The following is a 23,045-nucleotide window of genomic DNA, read 5'->3' on the forward strand; positions in this document are numbered from 1 at the left end:
TCAACAACAGTGGAGGGTTGTGTAGTTTATCACAGATCTGTTGACACCTTCGAGTCTCATTGGTGCCATGAGAAGGATTGGGCCGGGCTTATTCAGGTGAGGAAGCTGAGGCTCAGAAAGGGGCAGTGGCTTGCTCTTGGTCACATGGCCAGTAAGGGGGTGGGCGGGACACGAAACTTCACCAGGAAGGGCAGCAGGTTGTCCTTCTAGCTCTTGGGCCAGATGTAGCCTTTCCCTCTGTGCCACCTTCCCCAGGCACTCGTGCTGCCCCCACCCTCAGCCCAACAAGGAGCAGCAGACACTCCAGAAGCGCTGGCCCGTGTGGCACAGCGCTGGGCTCTGTGGGGTGCAGAGTGAGTCACGGAAAGAGTCCTGCCCTCAGGAGCTTAGCTCAGTCTGTCTTGAAGCACTGAGTCGAGTACATACATTCAAAGGCTTCTGTGCTTCCCACGGAGTGAGATGTGGTAGAGGAGACAAGAGGGACGGTTGGAATAATGAAGGAAGGTTTTTAAAAATATTGTTCTCTAACAGAGATCACTTGAGCACCTACTGCGTACAAAGCACTGGTCTGGCGCCAAAGGGTTTCAGACTTGAATCAGACCCAGCGCCAACCTTCTCAGGGCCTAAACTCTGTCAGGGGACACAGACAGAAGGGTACAGAGCAGGGCAGGGTCGGGTGGGTGGAAGCTGCCCCCCCAGAGGCCAGTTGGGAATATTGTGCTTCTGCTGCAGTGAGGCCTCTTCCAAACCCTCCTCAGTAACCACACTCTCAGTTGAGAGACAAGTCTGGATTAGCAAGATTTGGAGAAACGGGGGAGGTGGAGCCCTCCAAGCACGGTTTTTACCTCCCTCTTCTGACCATCCTTCCTGTCCTGTCCACACACCAGCATGGCCCACCCCTGCCATGCGGCTGCACACCAGCAGCCCATTCCTGACCACTGTCTTCCCACCTGCAGATCATCGGGCAGGTGTATGCAGATCCTGATTGCCTGCCCCGAACACTGGACTTCGGCCTCAACGTGAAGCTCTTCTGGGAGAAGTTTGTCCCCACGGACTGCCCCCCAGCCTTCTTCCCCCTGGCCGCCATCTGCTGTGGACTGGAGCCCGAGAGCAGGTTGGTATCCGCTCCTGTCTGCCAACCCGCATGGTCCTGGGATGCTCGCCCCTGCCTTCAGCCATCTCCAAGCCCTTCCCAGGAACTGGGGTGGCAAAAGCCTTGAGTTCAAGGATGGCTGTCGACCACCGAAGCCACCTGACAACCCTGACATGCCAGTCGAGGGGACGGGAGACGAGGGTATCGTAGCTAGTGACCTGGATGTAACCCAGAGACAGCTGTTAAAAGAAACTTTAACAGCAGGAAATTCACCCAAACCTACACCATGCTAACAGCATAAGTGTCTCCATGTGTCCATATTCCCAAGTCCATATCCAAATACATACGTTTTGTACATTTATAATGTCAAATAGAGAAAAGTTTTACATTTTGCTCTGCATTTTGTCACTACCCAGTATTCCAGATTATCATTTTTGTTGACTACGGAATTCACTAGGAGACTGTATGAACACATAATATACATAATGTAGATGTTCAGGTTTTTCCAGTTTCTCCTTACAATAGGTGTTACTACTGTGAGCATCTTTATGCGTTTAGCCATTTTCTTCCTTTAAGGAAATCTTTTAAAATTACCTTTATTCTTCTCAGGTTATAGCTTTCATTATTACCAAAGTTATTCTGAGTCTTTTTAAGTTTGTGCATTAGAAAACTAGAACCTTTGTGCTTCTGCTATCAAAAATTATGTTTCTTTTAAAAAACAAATTCAAACATTACCAAAATATATAGGACAGGAAGTATACGTTTTCTGTAATCTCCTGAGCAGAGTGCCCCTCAGCACTCCCCACTCCCCAGCTCCATGCCCCCCAAGATAACCAGTTGGCACATAACCTTTATTTTTATTTTTTTATTTTTTTTAAATAGTTACGTTGATTTTGTTTTTTTATTTTTATTATTTTTTTTTAATGTTGAGCCTTCTTTTAATTTATTTATTTTTATTTTTTTATTTTTTTTAAATAGTTACGTTGATTTTGTTTTTTTATTTTTATTATTTTTTTTTAATGTTGAGCCTTCTTTTAATTTATTTATTTTTATTTTTGACTGTGTTGGGTCTTCATTTCTGTGCAAGGGCTTTCTCTAGTTGCAGCAAGCGGGGGCCACTCTTCATCGCGGTGCACGGGCCTCTCACTGTCGTGGCCTCTCTTGTTGTGGAGCACAGGCTCCAGACGCGCAGGCTCAGTAGTTGTGGCTTACAGGCCCAGTTGCTCTGCGGCATGTGGGATCTTCCCAGATCAGGGCTCGAACCCATGTCCCCTGCATTGGCAGGCGGACTCTCAACTGCTGTGCCACCAGGGAAGCCCCCAACCTTTATTTTTAAATGATTTCCGAAGATCCACTTTAGACTTGGGATTTGCTGGTGGGAGGCTCTGAATCTTGTTCCTTCATGGACCAAAGGACCAAAATCCTTCAGTCACACCAGAACAAGAGCATGAGGAGAAAATGTTAAGCCACACAATATTCGTTTGCTAATATCCCTTCTCAGTCATTGTAAATGTCTGTTTAATTCAGACAATATTACTGAGTGCCTACCACGTGCCAGACGCTGTGTTCGTAAGCTCTGGGATGCTGCAGTGAACAAAACCAAGGGGCCTGCCCTCCGAGGACTCACATTCTAACAAGGGGGAGTGATAAACAATAGATATGACAAACTGTGTTGCATATGAGGAAGTGACAGATGCTACGGAAAAAGGGGTCAAGCCGAGGAAAGAGGATTGTTTAGGGTGCAAGTTATACAGAGTAGGCCTTGCCAAGAAGGTGACAAGATATCTAAGCAGAATCAAGGAGGAGGCGGGAGAGTAAGCCTGAGGTGTCAGGTTCCAGGGCAGCTGAGCTGTCTCCAGGGCACTAGGAGCCAGGCGTTTGCTTTACTCCTTGGGAAGGGCTACCAGAGTCTATGAAATGCCCCTCCCGGGGCAGATCCATTGATGTGGAAACAGTCTGAGGACTGGAAAGGATCTTTAAAAGGGTACTTAGTCCAGTCCCACCTGTGATGGTTGCATTTTCTCCAAGACGTGGGATGGGCTTTTTTTCTCCTGGACTTGCTTTTTTTGAGCTGCCAGACCAGCCTTCTCTCAGTGTTATTATCTCTCATCTTTACAGCAACATCCTACACAGTTACATGACCCCTGTTTCCCACAGAGGTACACCAAGGTCAAGGGGCTTGCCCAAGGTCAGACACCCAGGAAGCAGTGGAGCCACAGGCCTGGGTGCCTTCTGTGCCACCCTTTCTCTCCCCCCGCCACCACCCCCGTATCTCACCTGTCTCCAACTCCTTTTCTTTCTAGACCAGCATTCTCCAAACTGGAGGACTCCTTTGAGGCCCTCTCCCTGTACCTTGGGGACCTGGGCATCCCACTGCCTGCAGAGCTGGAGGAGCTGGACCACACAGTGACAGTGCAATATGGCCTGACCCGGGACTCTCCCCCCTAGCCCCGGCCCAGCCCCCTGCGGGGGGGCATTCCACAGCCAGCACTGCCCCCTCTGCGCCCCATCCCTGCTGTGGGCAGGGCCTTCCGCGCTTCCTGTGGATTGGCAGCTTGTTTAGAAGCAGAACCAGCCATCCCTACTACCTCCCCAGGAGGCGAGCGGGTGCAGCACCGGGGAAGCCACCTCCACAGGTTCTGGGGCCTGGTTACTGTCTGTAAATCCAACACTCGCCTGAAAGCTGTGAAGAAGAAAACAAACTAACAAACAAAAAAAAAGCCTGGTCCCCGTGCCAGGAGGAATCTGTTACTCATGACCACTCGGGAACTCCCTGGCAGTGGATTCCAGGAGGCTCTTGCTTACACTAATCATTGTGACCTGGACCTGCTGGGCAGGATCCCAGGTGCACCTGCCTGTGGGCTCTGAAGCCTCTGATCCAGCTGGTGCAGAAGGACTTCTCATGAGAGCGTGGCAGAGTGAGCGGCCATCCAAGGATATGAAGTGACAGTGGTGCTACCCCCTTCCACGCCACATCTTGCCCTCCCCTGGGCAGGGTCAAGGGAGTAGGTTTTGAAGGGTCCCTTAGTCGGGTTGTAGTGTCCGGCCAGGAGTCAGGGGAAGGGCTGGTTTCTGTTCACCTCCCGGGCCCAGGGGCCACATCAGCTCGAGGGGGAGCCTCCCCCCGTGTTCTCAAACTGAGCGGCTGGAGACTGGCTGGGAACTTCCTTTCTGCCTCCCACAAGCAGTCAGCCACAAGTGCAGGAAGAGGCTGGGGCTGGAAGGAAAGAGGCCCTGCCCGCTAGAAAGCTCTAGTATCCTGGCTGCTGTCACTCACACCCTGGTAGGCACCTCAGGAGCCTGGGACTTTGCTAGGTGGGTTCTGGAGGACAGTGTGGCTGGTCGCAGGCCCAGTGTATGGGGCGGGGTGCTGGGAATCTCAGCAGTCTCCCAGCCTTGTCCTCGTGGCAGCCGTTGCTCACCCCTCACTGTGCCTGATCCAGGCAGCAGCTTGGGTGGCAAGATGTGGTGGCAGAGTCCCAGAGCGGAAGTGCTGGGGGGGACATCTCCCCGAGCCGGGCTCTCTGGCTTCTACCTCCCATGTTGGCTGGCCCAGCTCATGAGCTCCTGGCCCCAGCCACCTGAGCCACAGCTCACAGCTGTGGGTGCTGAAAAGCCCAGGGGACACCCTCTACCCTGGCTTCCAGAGCTGGGGTGGGGGTCTTGAATACAAGTAGATTTGCCTCCCCATAAGTGGGACCTTGCACCATATTTAACAGATTAGGAGTGGGTTTGGGATCTTACTGCGATGGTGGTTATATTGGGTGGGGGGAGGAGGTGGGTGGGAGTGATGCAGGAGAACGGTTGCTGTTCAGACTATCTTGTTATATCTGTGGGGTGTTATGTGAAACGCTGTACATAGACCTGATGAGTTGTGGGACTAGATGTCACCTCTGGCCAGAGTTTCCTTGCTGTCTAGACCATACTTAAGTGTGGAGTGTGCAGGTTTGCTGTAGGGTCGAGCCCTGGGCTCCCGGCAGCGGGAAGGCCAGCATTGTGTGGCTGGTGGTGCCTCAGTGGTCCCCACAAGTGTGGGGGAGTGGGCCCAAGCGGGGCCATCGAGCAGACCAAATAAATTAAGCAGTTAACATAACCGACCGTGCTGAGAGTGAGAGAGTGACTTGCGGCCTGGTTCAGGGAGATGCACGTGGAGGGTGTGCTGGCCACTTTGACCCCACGGCAGGGACTTCTCGTGCCCCCACCTCTGATTCCCCTCCTTACACAGACACCAGCCGCTCCAGAGAACATGCATGACCCACCTGAGGCAGCCCCGGCCTTGCAGCAGGTCTGACTCCCACCTCCTGCCTGAGTCATCCCTTCAGGGCCATATGCTGCCGCCCTCTGACATCCGTGCGCTCCCATAGCCAGGCTATCCTGGAGTCCTCTGCAGGGCTGGGTGCCACCTTCATTAAGGGAAGAAATGCATGCAAGTCACCCCTACCCCTGGTGTTTCCCTGCAAGTACTCAGGGGGAGACCTGTTTCTTGCTTCTGCACGTGGGGTCTGTCGTGGAGGGTGATGGCTGGGCAAGATGTTGCGATCTGGCTTGTAGGATCCTGGGCACACTAGGCATCCACATACCCAAAGGTGATTTCTCCAAAAGCTGGAGTCCAACTGAAGGGCAGGATCTGCTTCCTGGAAAAACTGATGCTTTAGGGTGCCCCTTCCTTCTAGAAGTACAGAGCAGTGTCTGAGTATGGGCAGAGGTCACCCTAAGTGTTCCTAGAGGCTAAGAACCTACTGCTAAGTCCCTGCTAAAAAGCCCAACGAACTCCCATTGGTAGCTTCTGGAGCCCTAGGAACCACCCCCGCAGGGACCTTCCACAGCCCAGAGCTGCTCCTGGGAGCCCGGAGACTCCTCCCCCATCTGCACACCTATCCCTCCTTCGGCTGCTACAGCACCACCACCCACCACCCCATCTCCAGCCCCTGCCAGGGGCTGCCTGGATGTTCGTTTTAACTATCTCCACCTCGGAAAGAATGCTGACGGGGAGAGGATTTGCAGTGACCAGCCTCCTTTGGGATGCCACATACCCTCTTTCCTGCAACTTCGACCTGAAAAGCTCCTGATTGTGACGCCCAAACACGCAGGCTGCAGTTCCCAACCATCCAGCTGCTGCTGCCTCCTAGGTGCAGGGCCCGAGTGAAGGACAGAGAGCCAGAGCTTGCCGTGCAGGTGTTGACAAGGTAACCAAAAACTTCCCAACTTTGGGGAGGAGGGTCCTGATACCCCACAAAAACTTGGCAATATGGAGTCGTCTTTTTTTTTTTTAATTTATATAAGTCAAATGCAGAGCAATTTCCTGCACTTTATAGGCAGGTGTCAGAATGAGGTATATAAAACATGTACACAGAGAAATGCTTTTATAGAAAAGTAGAAACCAGTAATGTTCTCTTCTGCATCTCTACCAACAAGGGACCCCCTGAGGCCTAGGTCCCCTCAGCAAATCACTTCCAGGAACAGCCTGCCGGAGAGACTGGGCCCCACTAACCCCTCTCCATGTGAGGCAGTGGCAGGGCTTTGGGAAGGAAGCTCTGTGGACGGAAAGCAGTGCTAAGGCCTCCGAGCGTGATATTAGGGCCTCAGGGCTGGCCGTGCTGGTAGCTTCCTCTGTGACCCTGAATGTCAGTTTCCACTTCTGGCCCCTCTGTCCAAAAGGCTTCGGGAACCCTAAGGTCCCTCAATGGTTCTATGATTATTTTACAAGTTAGGGGTCGTGGCCCTCGCCCTATTGACCCCACAGGAAGGCGCTGGCCTGGAGGCTACAGAGCCACCTGCAGATTTGGGCTGAGGCAGGCGCCAAGTTCTGAAGCCCCCTCCATCACCCTGCCTCCGAGTGGGTTTCCAGGTTAACCTCTCAGAAGCAGTTCACAAGGCCTCACTCACAGTGTCATTCCCGTAGGTTAGCTGGCTGCTGTCTCACCCCTGAAGAATGAAAGGTCATTGTCCACCCCAAAGAGAGACCGTCTGGGACACCCCAGGTCCACTGGGGTCCTGTGGCCGGAGGCAGCTGCAGATACTTCTTTACCCTCTTCCTAAGTGGAATGTTCAGTGTGATTCTTCCCTTCCTTTCCTTTCAAAACAGGAAGAGTCCCTGGGCCCAGCCCACGGTTGTCAAGGCACATCACTGCCAGCAGCCCCCCCGCCTAGATCCCGTTCTCAACCCACAGTTCTGACTTTCGTACAGACTTATTTCCATTTCTCAGATGTCTGCAGGGAATTGCATCCCAAATATTTAAAAAACTAAATATCTTTTTTAAACACCGCCTCTCAACCTACACGACCTGAACTGTGAATAACGGTGTGCACCACTCAAGCCCAAGGAGAACACATGGGGAGGCAGAGGCTGAGGCCATCTTGGACAATAAAGCACAGAGGAGCTGGGGAAGCTCCCTGTCCATCCCTGGTTCAGTTCCGGGGCACTGGAAGGCCCTGTTGGCAGCACTGCTGTGGGGACTGCCGCTGCCTCCATCCACGGGCAAAATCCTGCTCCATGGGATGGAGAAACAGCATTGGTAGGACCCCACCCAGCCTCACCCTCAGCCCACAGTACCACCTGCTTGTCTTAGGATTCACCAAAAACAAACCAAAAAAATAAGTGGGGGTTTTTAACCACAACAAAAAGTGTAGATCCTCCCAGCTGTAGGTGGGTAGGCGGTCCTGCACCACTGTCTGCATGGGCTCCTGCCCATCATGGGGGGCTCAGGCGCCTGGAGTGCCCGCCTGGCCCATGAGGGGGGCACTGCCCTCCTGAAGGTCAACTGGAGTCTGGCTGGCGTGGACCACAATGGTCTTCTCATCCACGATCTCACAGTTGGGGTTGGTGAAGGCAGACAAGGGCAGGGTGATTCGTTGCATCTCCCTCTCACACACCTTTCGCTCATGCTGCTCTTTCAGGTCCTTGCCCCTGGCAGGAGAAGAGGGAAGCGTTCAGGCTGTGCCTCCTGCATGGCTCTGCTCCTAAGGTGGCATCTTGAGGCCCAGCAGGGGCAGGGGCTGGCCATGGTCACAGCCAGTCAGTGGCTCATGGCCTAGATTTCTGTTCTGCCAGACTGCCTTAACTCAGCAAGGAGCCCCTAAACCTCATCTGCATGAACCTCACACAGCTGCAGTGGGGCTCAATGAAGATACTGTGTAGGAAAGAGACTCTTAAAGCAAGGTGGAGTTTTGCTTTTTCAGCCCAAGGTGCCACAAGACCCAGAGAATTTTCAGCCCTCACCTATAAAATTGTCCAGAAAACTGACCTTACCATCCTGTTCTGTGACATCTTATCCAAAATTTCCAGAAGCTGTGAGCCCTGGCTAGAAACAGGGACCATGCAGGGGCCAAAAAGGACTCTGAGGGCTGCTCAGGTCAATGGGAGACAATGACCATGGGACCCTGAGTTTTCACACGCTTTCCAATTCTCATGGTGCTCAGTGACACAATCAGGCCCTGATATTGCCCATTTCACTCACATGAAGTGCTCGCTCCATGCTAAGAGCTTTACGAGCGTTATCTCACTTCATTCAGAACCCTAACAATTGGGTCTTATCATTCATTTTATAGATGAGGAAATAAGTCCAGAGAAACTGAACTCTCCGAATGACATGGTGGGCTCAAACCCAAGTCTGTCAGACTCAGGCTGATGCTCAACAGAAGTTCTGACCCGATCAGGGCCACCCTCAAAGAAACAGTGGGGCAGAGACTCACACACCGTCTTCCAGCTGCACATGTTCTGCCCACCCCATGGGACCAGGCCACCCCCACTGCAAGCCAAAGGGCTTGGTGTGTGCCTGGCACACTGCACACCAGAACCAGCCCCCAGCACGCAGGTCAGCATCGTCTGACACAGCAACTAGATACGTGGGCTCAGCTGTCAGAGGAAATCTTTCTGGAAGGAGCCCACCCCAAAAAGGCCTTGAAACAAGTAGCCAATGGATGGCTTGGTGCAGCAACACAGGCCTGCTTCAGACTCCCTGGGGAGACGGCCGGGATCAGATGGATTACACAGCCATCACCACGTGAGGTGCGATGACAAAAGTGTCCAGAGACTGGAGAGTAACACTGAGAAAACAGCAGGGGCTGGACAGGGAAAAGCTGGCACAGGTACCTCACAACTGTCTTTAAATAAACCAGTTGTCTGTACTTGGAGCAGCCCAGCCTTGGCTGTGTGACACTTGGCCTCGGGGAGCCTTGGTTTCTTCATCTGTGAAATGGGGATAATATCTGCCTCCAAATAAGATAATGGATGGAAAAGCATTTCAAAAACAGTGGAACTGCTGTAAAACTCATAGGAGGCTGTTATGATTTGCCCTGAAAACGACTTGACTCACCAAGCAACGTTATCTTAATCTGGGTTCCCAAGGGAACTCTCCTACTGACCAGCCAAGGTGAGTATTATTTGTGTGACCTCAGCCACTCCCCTTCTCTTGGGGCCTTCATTTCATCATCTGTAAAACAGGGAGTTGGACTTGTTAACCTACACGGACCCTAACATTCTGTGAGATCCCACACATGACATGTGCCCTGACTCCCTATTTCTCACTGTAAGGTCACAGAAGGCAAACCTGTAAGCTCATCTCCCTGACTCACCCTGGGTGGCCGAGTTTCTGAATGTGTAAGCCTGCAGCTCCTACCCATCCTCATCAGGCTCTGTACTGGACACCACCAACCCCCACAGCAGAGGACCTCCCAGAGCACCCAGAGGGGCCATGGAGGGCCATGAGGACAGGGCTGTCTGGACCAAGTGCATCCCCACTCACAGCCTGAGATTCACTTTGCCCCTGGGCACTGCCCATTGGTTACAGCTGCCGCCGCATCGAAGAAAACACCTACCTCTGTAATAAAACAAAATGCTAGATTCTTCAAGTCTGCCCATGTAGGGAGAAACTTGGAAGGTCTCGGTTTAATTTTATTAAGGGAGCCCCCAAGCCAGCAGAAGACCAAAAGGCCATTTACAAAAGAAGGAGAGTATCTGCCAGGAGTCTTGGGCCAGGCCTGAATTTCAAAATCTACGGGGCTGGAGGAAGAGGGAAAGCAGGAACTCATGCTTCCTGAGGACCCACTAAGGTGCCCGGAAATGGCCTTCCCATCATCCAACATGAGAAGAGCTACCTATGCACCTACTGGATGCCACACACTTTATACATGTACCATCTTTGTTCACTTTCCACCCAACTTTGCAAGACTGCAAATATCACCCACATTTTATAGAAGAAAGTGAGGCTTTGGAGTCTGACTCCAAAGCCCTGCTTTCCTCAGCTACCTCCTTTATCAAGCATCCAGCTGTGGTCAGCCGAGCCGTTGATAATGGTCAGGCTGCATCATACACAAGTCTTTAGGGCAGGGGTGGGGTCCCCAACCCCCAGGCCGTGGACTGGTATCGGTCTGTGGCCTGTTAGGAACTGGGCCACACAGCAGGAGGTGAGCGGCGGGAAAATGAGCTGAAGCTTCATCTGCCGCTCCCCATCGCTCGTATTACCGCCTGAACCATGGCCCCCCCCTCCACCCCCGTCCATGGAAAAACTGTCTTCCATGAATCCGGTCCCTGGTGCCAAAACGGTTGGGTACTGCTGCTTTAGCGGGGAAAAATCAATTTGGATTAATGGGGCAGAGCCGGGCTGGAAGAGCAGCCAAGGGTAATGAAGGAAGCAGGTGCTGGGACTCATCTGGATGACAGTCTCTTCCATTTAGAAGCCTCAAAACACACCCAACCCCACGTGCCTCCTGTTAATGGTGCCTGTGAGTCCTGGAGGTGTGGAGGCTGCCCCCAGCCCCTTCTGAGGTCTGAGAGAGGCCAGCAGGCCTGCTGCACTGACCACCAGGCAGTTCAGCCCCTTCTCACCACCTTTTGGGGGTAGGGGGGGCAGCCAGGCTGTTGTCTGGCAGCCAAGAAAGAACAAAAGACTTATTCACTGACTCAGCTCCTCTCTTAAGCAGGCAGAGTGGTGTTGACTTACAGTTTTTCCCTTGCCTTTGTATCAGAAAATAAATACTCCCTCCAGAGCCAGAGCACAGACGCTGCAGGGGCAGTGGCAGGGGCAGGGAGCTGCAGACTGGCCACCTGAACCTCGTGGCCCAGACAACCAGGACAAAGATCCGCCAGGCTGAGCCCTCACCGCCCCCACTTGCTGCCCTGCCTCCCTTGAGAGGAAGCCTGGTACCTGCCTGCCCCTCCCGGCCAGGGGAAAGCTCTCTCCCTGGCCTTTGTGGGCAGGGGGATAGGGGGGCTCATGGCCTGCAGTAATTCTATCCTGACTGCTCTGGGGCCAGGACCGGGAGCTGGGCTGGCCAGAGAGAGCAGGTGTGGACGGAGCTGCTGCCTGTGTCTGACATCCTCTTTGGGGGGGTGATTGGAGGCACCCGAGACCTCCTTCAGGTAACACGGGTTCCTTCAAATTATTATGTAACTCTGAGCCACTGCTCCCTTCTCAGTCAGAAGCAGTGCTGTGCCACACTGCTGCTCAGGACAAGTTCCTCAAGGCAGCTAAGGTTAGGAACACCAACTGTCTGCCCAAACTACACTAATTTCACCCTCACAACAAACCTATGTGGCATCTATTAGGATCTCTGTTTCAGAGATGGGAAGGCAGATGCACATAGGTTTAATCATTTACTCAAGCAAATGGTGGATTTGGGATTTGAACTCAGTACTGCCTGCAGCCACCACCAGGTAATATCGTCTTTTTTTAGGCAACGTTAGAGCTGGGAGTATCATCACTAACCTCCTGCCCCTATTTTACATATGAGGAAATCAGAGAAGGTAAATGACTTGTCCACTGTCACACCCAGAACTGGGTGTTCCAGAACTAGATCCTGGTTCTTCTAACTTTTAAACCCAGCTATTTTATTTTGAAAGTTCCAATTTTTCCTACTGTCCTATGCAATCCAATGCAAATTGGTATGAAGTTCCTGGGCCTCGCTGGACTTTTGGGAGATACTGGCAATCCTTAGACACACCTTATTGGCTGTGTAGCTTAGACACAGCACTTAACTTCCCTGGCTCTCAGCTCCTCACTGTAAAACGGTGTAAAAGTGGTCCTTCTAGTGTGGTCCTGAGGCTTGGGCGTGATCATCAGGGAAGGGCATTCAGTGGGGCCTCGCTTATTAAGAAAGCGTGCAATAAATGCTGGCAGCTAGTGGTTATTTAACCTGATTGGTGTTCTACTGTTTACACGTAATACTTAATGGTAATCTGGGGTGGGTATGTGTGTGTGTGGAGTGGGGATACAGCCCCACTGAACAGACAAGAAACAAGAAACGGAGGCGCAGGGAAGCAGCAGGACCTGCGCTCAACAGCGCTTTCCAGAACACTGTTTTCTGACTCTGGGGAGAGATGGGGGCTGAGAGCTTGCCTCCAGCCCACATGCGGTTTCCTGTTGTACAGTCTGTGCTCAGAGCACTTTTGCCGAGGGAAGGGGTGGTCCGATGGTTAGTGACGGGGAGTCTGGTGACTTGGTGCCTCGCCCTGAGTTTACAGGAAAGTAAACACAAGGCCTTGGGGCAATCCTGTGACAGCCTGAAGGAACAAATCTAGAAGAAAAAGGCTTGGCTTCCTCATTGGGCCTAAGAACTGAGCTTGCAATTAAGGACGTTTAGCAGTCAGTTCACGCACCTGGAGGCCTGGACACTGTCACAGGATTGGAGGAGAGCCAACTGCTATCCAGTGGCTGAAGAAGGAGGAAATATTTCAACAGCTAGACTCAGCCAACAGTTTGGGTCTGACTACGAACTATAACCAGGGTCTCCCCATCATTTCCTCTGACTCTGTGAAATGACAAGCAGGTGCCCCTGGACCTGCCACGTCAACCATCCCACTGAGGGCAGCAACCTTGCACTGGGAGTCAGGAGACACTCTCAGGTCAATACCTCCCCTCTCTGAACCTGTGCTTCCTGAATCACAGACCATCAGAGAAGCATTGGGGCCCAGAAAGTGCTAGTGCAGTACCCACATTTTACAGAAAAGAAAAATAGCTATGGTTTACTGACCACTTACTATGTGCCAGGCAGTCGCATGCCTCAGCTACAGCAGTGCCCTGGAGTAGCAAACAGAAGCAACTTGCCCAGAGTCACACAGATCGCTAGTTAGTGGCAGGGCTAAGACTTAACTCCACCAAATGCTAGGTGTGTGACCTCAAGCAAGGTACATATCCTCTCTTGCCTCAGTTTCCTAATCTGTAAACTGGGGATAATAACAGCATTTACCTCATAAGGGGTGATTGCGAGGATTGAGTTAAAGTGTGCGTATCATTTGAAGCAGTGCCTGGCCTCTGGTAAATGTTCGCTACTGCTGCTATTGTTGTTATTATTCTTACCCAACACCTCCCCTTTTCCATCTGTAAAATGAGGAGGCTGACTACATTGCCCTAAGGACACCTCAGTTTATTTAATGCTGGGTGACCCACTGGGGCTGTGGGCTCAGACGTGGTCTTCACCACTGGAAAATGCAGGCCACCACATCACTTCCCTTATAGGAAGCCTTCCCAGACCATAGAAAAGAAACATCACACATACTCTGGACTAGAAGTCAAATCCCCTGATTTTGCCCAAGATTTTGCAAATAATTTTCCCAGAGTTAGCCAGTGCTGTAAAAATGGGCATAACTCTGGCTTATCATCATGCATCCGTCACTGGCTTTGAGACCCTTTTCCACATGGCATCTCAGGGGACCTCTCAAAATAAGCATTCCTCCTTCTGCCGTCCCAGCCACAGGTCATGTCCCTGAGTTTCCCAGGTAGCCTCTCTGGCTTTCTCATATGTGGTGTAGAGTAGCTTACAGACTCCCTATCCTCTTACTCACTTCCTTCCTCCTGTCCTAAAGGAGATCCCACTGCTTATGGCTCAGGACATTCAAGCCCCAACTGCAAAAGCAGTGGCTGGGAACTTTTTCTAGTAGCAGAATTTTATAACTCACAGAAAGAATTCAATCTCAGGGTCCCTGCAATGAGAGCCCAGCCTGATTTCTGCAGGGCCACTCACTTCCACACCAGGCATGCTGGATTAGACAGCAGGGAATGTGGTGTCAAAAGAGCTGGGTTTGAATCCAGCCACTCCCAGGCAGTATAACCTTGAGCAAGCTTACTTCACCTTTCTGATGAAGGCTTCCTCACTTGTAAAATGGGGAACAAGAACTCCTACCTCAGGAGGCTTTGGGGTGAGGAGTAAAGGCACCAAAGGAAAGGGTTTGTCCAAGGTCACCTGGTAAAGACTAGAACCAAGTCTCTACATCTTGAGCTGGTTTTCCTCTTCCAACACCTCACTTCCTTTATGGGTAAGAATGCCACAAAGGAGTCTGCTTTGACTTTGTGGACCTTCCTCTCCTCTCTCAGAGAGCCCAGAAGAGAAGCTACTGACCTCTTGTAGGTGTAACCGAGGACGATGCCAGCTCCAATGCCAATGATGATCACCATCATGGTAACGCCCAGCACGTAGCCTGCCAAGGACAGGACACAAGGTATACCATTATCTCCACTCCAGATAATCAGCAAATATTTCTCAATAAATCCCACAAGGACAGGGGTGGGCAGTCATACCCAGGGTTCCCAGGTCCTTTTTCTCCTTGGAGTTCACCCGCACCCGCTGGCTGATCCCAATCACTGGCTGCACGGCAGCGGCCTCGCTCTGGGCAGGCAGGGTGTTGGCAGGAGCAAACACCTGCACCTCATCTCCTCCTGGCACTTCAGACACCTCCTCGGTTTCTGTTGTAGAGGTTGGCAGGCCCTGGAAAGTGGTCTCTGGAGGTGAAGTGGGAAACAGCTCTCATCAGAAAGTGCCTTGAGTTTGGGGGGAGACAAGGGGGCCCACCTTAGAACGCACTTATTTCAAGACCTAGGGGCAAGACCAGGCCTAAGGGCTGCACCATAGCTGGGACGAGGCCAAGGTGAGGGGAAGGCTATGAGAAAGGGCCTCTCCTGCCTCCCACGTCTTCATATGCTCAAATCCTTGCCATCTTCCAAGGTCCAGCTCAGCTGTCACCTCCTCCAGGGGTCCCCCCTCTATGCCAGGAAACAATCCATGACTCCTCTGAGCAGCTCAGGTTTGTTGAGCCCAAGCTTTATGCCAATCCCTATGTTATATGTTTACATATCCCATTTAATCCTAGAGAATCGTTTTGCTGCGCCGGGAGCCACAAGTATGCACTATGGAGTCTAAGAAACTTGGATTCAAACCTGGACCCTGCCACTGCCTTTGGTAAATCGCTGAACTTCTCTTTGAGGCTCAGATCCCCCAAACTGGTTCTTAGGGATGGCAGGGGTGCTGTAAGCTGAGTGCCTAGCACACAGCAGACGCTCCACAAGAGGTCCGTAAACGCCCAAGGTCTCACTAAGGGCGTGGACGCGCGACTCTGCGGCTCCCCCATGGGTCAGGGAGCTCGGCCGAGGGGCCGGGCCTCGCGGCCCAAGGTTGTTTACTAGGCGCTCGCGGAGGATGAGCTCATTCCAGGCGGCGGCGCTGACCAATGGGCTTCGGGCCCCGCGGCCTGGAGACAGCCCTGGCCAATCGGACGGCGCGGGGCGGGGCGGGGCGGAGCGGGGCCGGCCGGCGTCGCGCGGCCGCACGTGCACTGCCGGCTCTCTGGCCCCCACTGGGCGCGGGGTCCCGGGCGGGTACCTGGGCAGCGCAGGTCCTTGCAAGGCCGCTTCTCGGGAGCCCCGGCCTCGCCGCTGACGTAGCACCAGGGCCCACGTGGGTCCTGGTCCGGGTTCCGGCAGTAGCTATGGTTGCCGGCACCTGGGAGGGGAAAGAAGGCGCCATGGGCCGGGGCCGGGACGCAGCCGCCGCCCGCCCGCCCGAGGCCCGCCTCCCGGGACAGGCACTCACCCGACTCGGGGGCAGATACCGGGCCGCTCTGCGCGTCCAGCCAGTTGAGACAGAGGAGGCCCGGTGCGGGAGACGGCTGGTCAGCCCGGTACAGGTGGCCGTTGTCCCAGAAGCAGCCTGTGAGGAAGAGGAGTCCCCCGGCCAGGACACTGAGTGGTGGGCAGGGGAGCCCGGGCCCACCCCAGCTGGGAGACGCTGCCCTCACGTGGAAAACCCCGTCTGCCTCGCAGGGTTGTGAGGCCGGAAAGAGAAGGGAGGGAGAGCGCGTGAAGAGCCCCCAGCCGGTGCCCGGTGCCCGGTGCCCGGCCCCCAACGCTCAGTATTAGCTTTTTTTCTTTTCTTTCTCTTTCGTAAGCCGGAAAGCACTGCACAACCCAAGGGGTTGTTGCTCTGGAACTTGGGGCCAGTTTGCAGGAGGGTGCTGGGGAGCCCTGGGTTCAGGTCTCTCTGGAGACGATGGGAGTTTTCGGTCGGTGGGCAGCCGGACCCGAAATCCATCCCTGTGTTGTCATTCCGTGTTACATAAACTCTTGTGTTCCCTTCTCTGAGGATGTGGCCACACTTCCACAGGCAACACTCCCTCCCAAGAGAATTCTACAAAAACCTTGATTCAGTCACGGAAAAGAGAGCTTCAGACAGAGGGAACCAGCCTCATCGCTGCCTGGATGTGACTCCAAACTCCCACTCGCCTCAGCAGGAGAGCCGCAGGAAGGGGCTAAGGGAGGAGGGCCTGCGCTCTGGTGACACCGTGCAAAGCCCCTGAAAAGAACAGTACTTAGGAGTAGGGGAGATGAACCCCCAAGTTCCATCCACTCATGAGCCACAGGCAAGGAAAAGGAAAGAGAAAGTGGCTACTTGCCTTTGTTCTTAATGGCAAAGATGGAGCTGCAAGCTCCTGGCAGGGAAAGGAGAAAGGGGGAAAAAAAAAAGGCTTTCATGGGACAACAGGAACCTGCTAAAAGCTTCGTTTCCTGTCATCTTCCTTCCTGCTTGGGAAATAGGGAGCTCTACCCTTTCTGCTTCATTAAGTTGCTGCAGAAAGGAAAGATAGTAATCTCACCTCCAGATCCATAGGCTTTTGCCAGGAGCATGTTGCTGACGACGAGGATTGTTTGCAGCCAGGCCAACAGCATCCTCACCTCCTTCGTCCTAAAGATCACTGACCAACCAGGGTCCGACCGGGGTCCCCTTGGCGGCGGCTCTGCCTCCCGTTCCCAGCCTTGCAGTCAGACCTGCCCTTGTTATGCTCTTCTGGTAAACAGCCTCTCTTTAGAACTGGGAGCTTCCCAGCCAGCTTGCTGCAGCGAGATGGTTTTTGTTTTGTTTTTTTTTTCTCTCGGCTGAAAGGCGCCCCCTGGGTCCTAAGCCTCCAATGCCAGGCTCATCACTCTACCCTGAGTCAGGAGAGGAACTCAGCCAAGCGAAGAGAGGCAGAAAAGTTCAGGTTGTGCTTAGCAGTGGTTCAGCTTGAGACCTGCACTGTCTGCATCCCCGGGGCGTTTCATCTCTTCTGTTTCCATCTGTGTGAGTACAGAAAGAATAATTTTGTCAAGAGGCATCACTGGGGGTGGGGGTGGGGGCAGAGAGTTTAGAATCACAGTGACTAAGGCAGAACCACTTAGGGAGAACATGCTAGCTACACAACCAGGAGGAACTTGAAACCGTGGATGGGGCACGAATCAGAGCATCCAGGTGGAAGCAGCTCTTTATACCCATTCTTGAAAAAGAAAAAGGGCCTTTGTAGTTTATACATGTTTATAAACACTGACTCTTTTTTTTTTTTTAAACAGTGTAACTTTGCCAGGGTCAGATCAGTCACATACCTTTGCTTATATTTGGGGTTTGGGGTGTCATATATAGTAGGAATAAGTAGGAATACAGAAGGGGTCTCTTTAGTTGGAAACACATGTCTTGCAGACACATTGAGATATCTGCTCAGCTATATTTAATAGTCTGGCCTTTCTACCAGCCCTGAGTTCCTATAGAGGAAGTAAAATGTTTGCCTTCCCCCCCGCCACCCCCACCCTGTGGGAATTCCATCTGCAGCCGTTTATATCCATCATTAAACCTCACCACATCCATAGGACTGAGAACTTCTGGAGTTAGGCAACACAGCTCTCTTCCTGTTTGGCTGACAGCTCCAGTTCCCAGGCAGCCTCAGTAAACTAAGAGATAGAGCAGAGTGATTTGCCAAGATTACCTTGTGACTCAAGCAAATCTCAAAATAGAAATGGGAGACTGTTTGATCTGAGGGCTTGCATCTTGCAGGCAGTAATTTAGGGAGGAGGGAAAAGAAGAAAACTTTACTACATAAATGTCAAAAGTTTTCTCAAGGAAGAAAGCTAATGTCAAACCAACTAATCTGAAGTGAATTTGGATTCACTACACTCAGATTTCAGACATGGAAAGGACAGAACGATACATTTAGTTTACTCTTTGGAGATGTTTGCTGACAATGTTTGATTCCTTCCATCCATTAAATAAGACATGTTGCTTTGTTTTTGCAATCACTCTCCCAACTCCCCACACAAGCTTGTGATCCTCTGACTCCTGACTTGGTGTCCACTGGGAATCACACCATATGGAGTCTGTAAATTTACTCTCACACCCACACATATATACACAGATACGCCAAAATTTTATAACTTAATAATTCTAACATAATATTCAGGTGTCTTTTTAATGCTTTTATTAATTTTACAAAAATTTTAAGAACCTCCTACAACTACATGCTAGATATAGTTTTTTTCTTTTAATTTATTTTATTTATTTATTTTTGGCTGCATTGGGTCTTCGTTGCTGTGTGTGGGCTTTCTCTAGTTGTGGCGAGTGGGGGCTACTCTGTTGTGGTACGCGGCCTTCTCATTGTGGTGGCTTCTCGTTGCGGAGCACGGGCTCTAGGCACGCGGGCTTCAGTAGTTGTAGCATTCAGCCTCAGTAGTTGTGGCTCGCAGGCTCTAGAGCGCAGGCTCAGTAGTTGTGGCGCACGGGCTTAGTTGCTCCGCAGCATGTGGGATCTTCCCGGACCAGGACTCGAACCCATGTCCCCTGCACTGGCAAGCGGATTCTTAACCACTGCACCACCAGGGAAGCCCTAGATATAGTTCTGGATACTGAGATACTGAGAATATATCTGCGAACAAAATATTTTGAAATCTCTGCCTTCATGAAGCTTACATTCTAGTTGAGAAAGACAGATGACAAATCTATAAAATGTCAAGGGGTCTTAAGTGTTATGAAAAAAAGTGAAACAGGGTAAGAGGGAGAGAGTAACAGGGTGGTATTTCACTTGCTAAAGAAAGCTTACACTATTTTCAGGGAACCAGTAGGATATTTCTACAGGGAAAAGACTGAAGGGGAAGGTTCTTTGCACAGTTTTCCTTGCAGGTCCTGAATACTCTTACACCACTGCAAGAGATCTATGATGCATATTTTGTTTCATTACATAAAATACATTGGCTTGAGAAAATGAGAATACAGTTCTAATTTCAGAGAAGCTGGGGGTTCTTTTGGATCCCTCAGCACCTAATCTGTTGCCTTTGTATGCAGTGAGTGCTCAATTATTGTCTGATGAAATGCTCCTTTTTAGACTTTGAATGGCTACTTCTGCTGGATTGTAATACTCTTCCTTCTGATTACAATAGAGACAGGCTGTACTCAGACCAGCACTTGTACCGTTTTCAGTTTATATACTGTGCCTATGTAGGGGTGCCAGGACTTCCTCCTCAGAAGCCCAAAGCTTCTTTACCTGTTGCTGTTATCATCTAATTTTCTGTTTAAAAAACTGCTATCTTCCCTAACTTACACACTTTGATATAACAACAAAACCATATTTTGTGCCGTGTGTCTTTTGAGGAACAGCACTGCCTGGAAGAGATATAAGACAGGCCAGAGGAGATTTTTATCAGCTTAGTCATCTCTGCTTTTTCTCCCTTATAACTAAGACATTTATCAGGATGATTTGATTTTTTTCGAGAATGACGGACTTGTTGCTCAATCCTTCAAAGGCATATTCTGTTACAACCGGTTCAGTACCTTCCTTCCTCAAGGAAATCAGATCAAGTTCAGAGATGTGCCTGTCATCATCATTGGTGATGTTTTGGTCTTTTTCTTAGAATACAAATTTGAACTCTGCTTCATGTGTTAGTGCAATATGTCCATATTTTATGGCCTATAGTTATTCCAAACTTCAGATTTCTTCTGAAAATATTACTACAATAATAATGTGATACAGCACTACCCAAATAGTCACTTTGGATTGTTCATATCCTGAAGACAACGTTGTGAAATATAATCATATTTTACTATCTCAGAGATGTTTAACTGTTGGTTTCATATTAAATCAGTGCTTAATCCAGAGAGACAAAGCTGTACAGTTAATTCAGGAAAGAGCCTCCAGAGCATTTCCCAAGAAAGCTGGACAGTTCATTTTGAACGTAGAAGAGCTCTAAGGAAGCCATAACGCTGTTAAAAGGCTTAAGAATCCTTTTGTCAGCAAAAGGGCCAAGGTGTCGGTAAAAAATTCTTCGTGGTAAGATCTAATGAGTTGACTCCCGATATTCTCTCCATATTATGTGCTGTGGAAGTGGCCACTGAGATCTTGCTGAGAGATATTTGGGTGTACAATTGCAAACTGAGCAGGAGATGGTTTTATGAAGTTTGTTAAGGAAATCATAGTCCAGTCAAAAGATCTAAACTTCAAGGCCGTTTCTAAAGTATGGTCTTCAGTGAGTTAGATTATGTCCATATTAGTACGTAGTTAAGTGTTTAATAAATGTTTGCAATAAAGGGAAAAAGCAGAGTATGTGAGGAAAAGAGTCTAAGCTGACAGAGAATAGTAATTTTTTAAGGGTAAGCAATAAAACAGCCAAGAAGGTTTGTGGATCACAGGCTACTTTCAGAAACAAGACATTCCACGTTGGGGAGATGAGGGGCCACAAGAGCAGGGAACTTGGGAACATCAATCACATCACTGGTTTTGGGAAATAAAGGGAAGAGTAAATTCCTGAATGAGGGCTGATTTTGAGTTAGAGGCCAGTCTTAGAAAACAAGGCTTTCACATTGAGGAAAACAGCCTTCAGCATTGAAGGGAGAGAAGTAGAGACCATAAACTTAATTGGCTGGTAAGACTAGGCTGGCGATGTGTAAGGTAAATTAACTCGGTAAGCTACAATTATGCTTCTTTTGGAAGGGAATTTAATATTCTCCAATCTCAGTAAACTGGATCTGCAGCTTTCAAAATTTATCAACACCCAGTATGAGCTTTAGCACGTTTATTTAAGCAAAAGAAGCAGTGTAATTAAGAGTGCAGGCTTTGGGAAGACCTGGGTCCCAGTCCCAGCACTACAGTATGACCTTGGGTAAATTACTTAACATCTGTAATTCCAGGTTTCCTCAGCCTCTGATTATAGGGATTGAGAATACAGGCACAAATGTCAGGATTCAAATCCCAGCTCTGTCGCTTACTAGCTGTGTCATCTTAGGGAAGCTACTAAACTCCCTGACTCAGTTTCCTCATACGGAGGGAGAGAGAGAGAAAAATAGTACCTACATCTTTGGATTGTTGACATTCATTGAGCCCTGAATAATTGTTAGTTTTTAATTAATGTGTCAGTTTTTGTGTCAGTAACCTCTGACTTAGAAGTACTGAGCACATTTGCTATCTTCCAGAAACTTGCAATCTGGTTATAAAGATCAGGCTAACACATATGAAAATAAAAGCAATATAGGGCATTTATAAGTAGGTGTTAAAGAGTATGACACAAACAATAAAGGTTTATTGATTCACTGATTATTTATTAAATGCTGTGCACAGGCAGGCACTAAGCCGAGTACTGAGGATACAACAGTGACCCTAACCAGGTCCTTGTTCTTGAGAAGTTCACAGTCTTGTGATAGAACAGGTACCAGTGGACAGGAAAAACAACGCAGAGAAATCAATGCTACAGTAGGGATTACCATTGGGGGCTACAGGGGCTCGCAGGAGGGGCATATGGCCTAGTTTCAGGAGGTCAGAAAAGGATTATCAGAAAAAGTAAAATCTGAAGGGCAAAGAGTTAAGTGTCCTTTTTTTTTTTTTGGCTGCGTTGGGTCTTCGTTGCTGCACTCAGGCTTTTTCTAGTTGTGGCGAGCAGGGGCTACTCTTTGTTGCGGTGCGCGGGCTTCTCATTGCAGTGGCTTTTCTTGTTGCAGAGCACGGGCTCGAGGTACACGGGCTTCAGTAGTTGCAGCACGTGGGCTTTAGAGCACTGGCTCAGTAGTAGTTGTGGCGCACGGGCTTAGTTGCTCCTCATCATGTGGGATCTTCCCGGACCCGGGATCAAACCCGTGTTCCCTGCCTTGGCAGGTGGATTCTTAACCACTGCACCACCAGGGAAGTCCGGAGTTAGTGTTCTTGGCAGGTCAGACGATGTGCAGAAGGCTGGCAGTGGAGGTTGTCACCGTGGCTAGTGGAGCTTTCAGGGTGGTGATTAAAGTGAGGCCAAGAAACAAACGCATGAAGCCAAAGAGGGAAACACTTGCTGACCAGGTTACGGAGGTCCCTGAATGTGGACTTATCCTGAAGGCCATGCAGATCTAGTAAAGAGTCAGACTGTTGTCTTAGTGAGTTGAGTCAGGCCACAGTGTGGAGGATTAGAGGAAGCCAAGTCAGAGCCAGAAGACCGCAAGGAGACAGCTGCAGTGATCTAGGTGAGAGAACAGTGGGCCTGGATCCAGAATTAGGTCAGGTCACCTGGGTTTGAATCCTGCTCTGCCACTTAGTAGCTGTGTGACCTCATGCAAGTTCCTTAACCACCCTGTGTCCTTGTTTCCTAATCTGAAATTGGAGATGATAATAAAATTTACCTTAGAGGCTTGTTGTGAGGATTAAAACACTTAGAGCACACCTGTCCAGCTCATAGTCTGTGCTCCGTAAATGTAGGCAGTGAGGCTGAGGAGAGGCAATGCACCGATGAAGAAGAATGAGCAGGACTCTGTGACCGAGGGGGTGTCGGGAACAAGCAGGAAGACCTAAGGAGGCTGGCTTTGGTGTGGGAGCTCGTCAGGTGGTGGTGCCACTCGCTGAGATCAGGAGCCGGAAGAAAAGCAGGCTGGGGGAAGGCTGAGAAAATGTGGCCAAAGGTGCGTAACTGGCAACCAGGAGAGTGTG

At 50.6% G+C, this 23,045-nt stretch overlaps 2 protein-coding genes across 10 annotated transcripts in view; one reads left to right on the plus strand and one right to left on the minus strand.

The window, feature by feature from the left end:
* LOC112415112 (E3 ubiquitin-protein ligase RNF185) overlaps nt 1-5,190 on the plus strand; it is an 88,016-nt gene extending 82,826 nt beyond the window's left edge. For 7 of the 8 annotated variants that reach the window (XM_024767908.1, XM_024767911.1, XM_024767909.1 and 4 more), the window contains 2 exons: nt 957-1,114; nt 3,397-5,190. In XM_024767908.1, coding sequence (XP_024623676.1) covers nt 957-1,114; nt 3,397-3,541 — 303 coding nt within the window. In that variant the 3' untranslated portion in view covers nt 3,542-5,190. The remainder of the gene's footprint in view (nt 1-956; nt 1,115-3,396) is intronic. The other variant, XM_024767915.1, reaches the window with a different exon arrangement.
* A 142-nt stretch (nt 5,191-5,332) lies between these two features.
* On the minus strand, nt 5,333-17,176 carry PIK3IP1 (phosphoinositide-3-kinase interacting protein 1). 2 transcript variants are annotated; one of them, XM_024767920.1, is made up of 6 exons: nt 16,956-17,176; nt 15,896-16,012; nt 15,686-15,805; nt 14,608-14,808; nt 14,429-14,507; nt 5,333-5,496 (listed from the first exon to the last, which is right to left on the minus strand). In XM_024767920.1, the coding sequence occupies exons 1-6, from the start codon at nt 17,026-17,028 to the stop codon at nt 5,463-5,465; spliced, it is 624 nt and encodes a 207-aa protein (XP_024623688.1). In that variant the 5' UTR covers nt 17,029-17,176; the 3' UTR covers nt 5,333-5,462. The 2 variants fall into 2 exon arrangements, with proteins under 2 accessions (XP_024623688.1, XP_024623687.1); XM_024767919.1 differs by lacking the exon at nt 5,333-5,496 and adding an exon at nt 6,351-8,000.
* Nucleotides 17,177-23,045: the final 5,869 nt, after the last annotated feature.

This window comes from Neophocaena asiaeorientalis, unplaced genomic scaffold (genome assembly GCF_003031525.2).
Source record: "Neophocaena asiaeorientalis asiaeorientalis breed wild unplaced genomic scaffold, Neophocaena_asiaeorientalis_V1.1 scaffold828, whole genome shotgun sequence".
In the NCBI taxonomy this organism is placed as follows: Eukaryota; Metazoa; Chordata; class Mammalia; order Artiodactyla; family Phocoenidae; genus Neophocaena; species Neophocaena asiaeorientalis.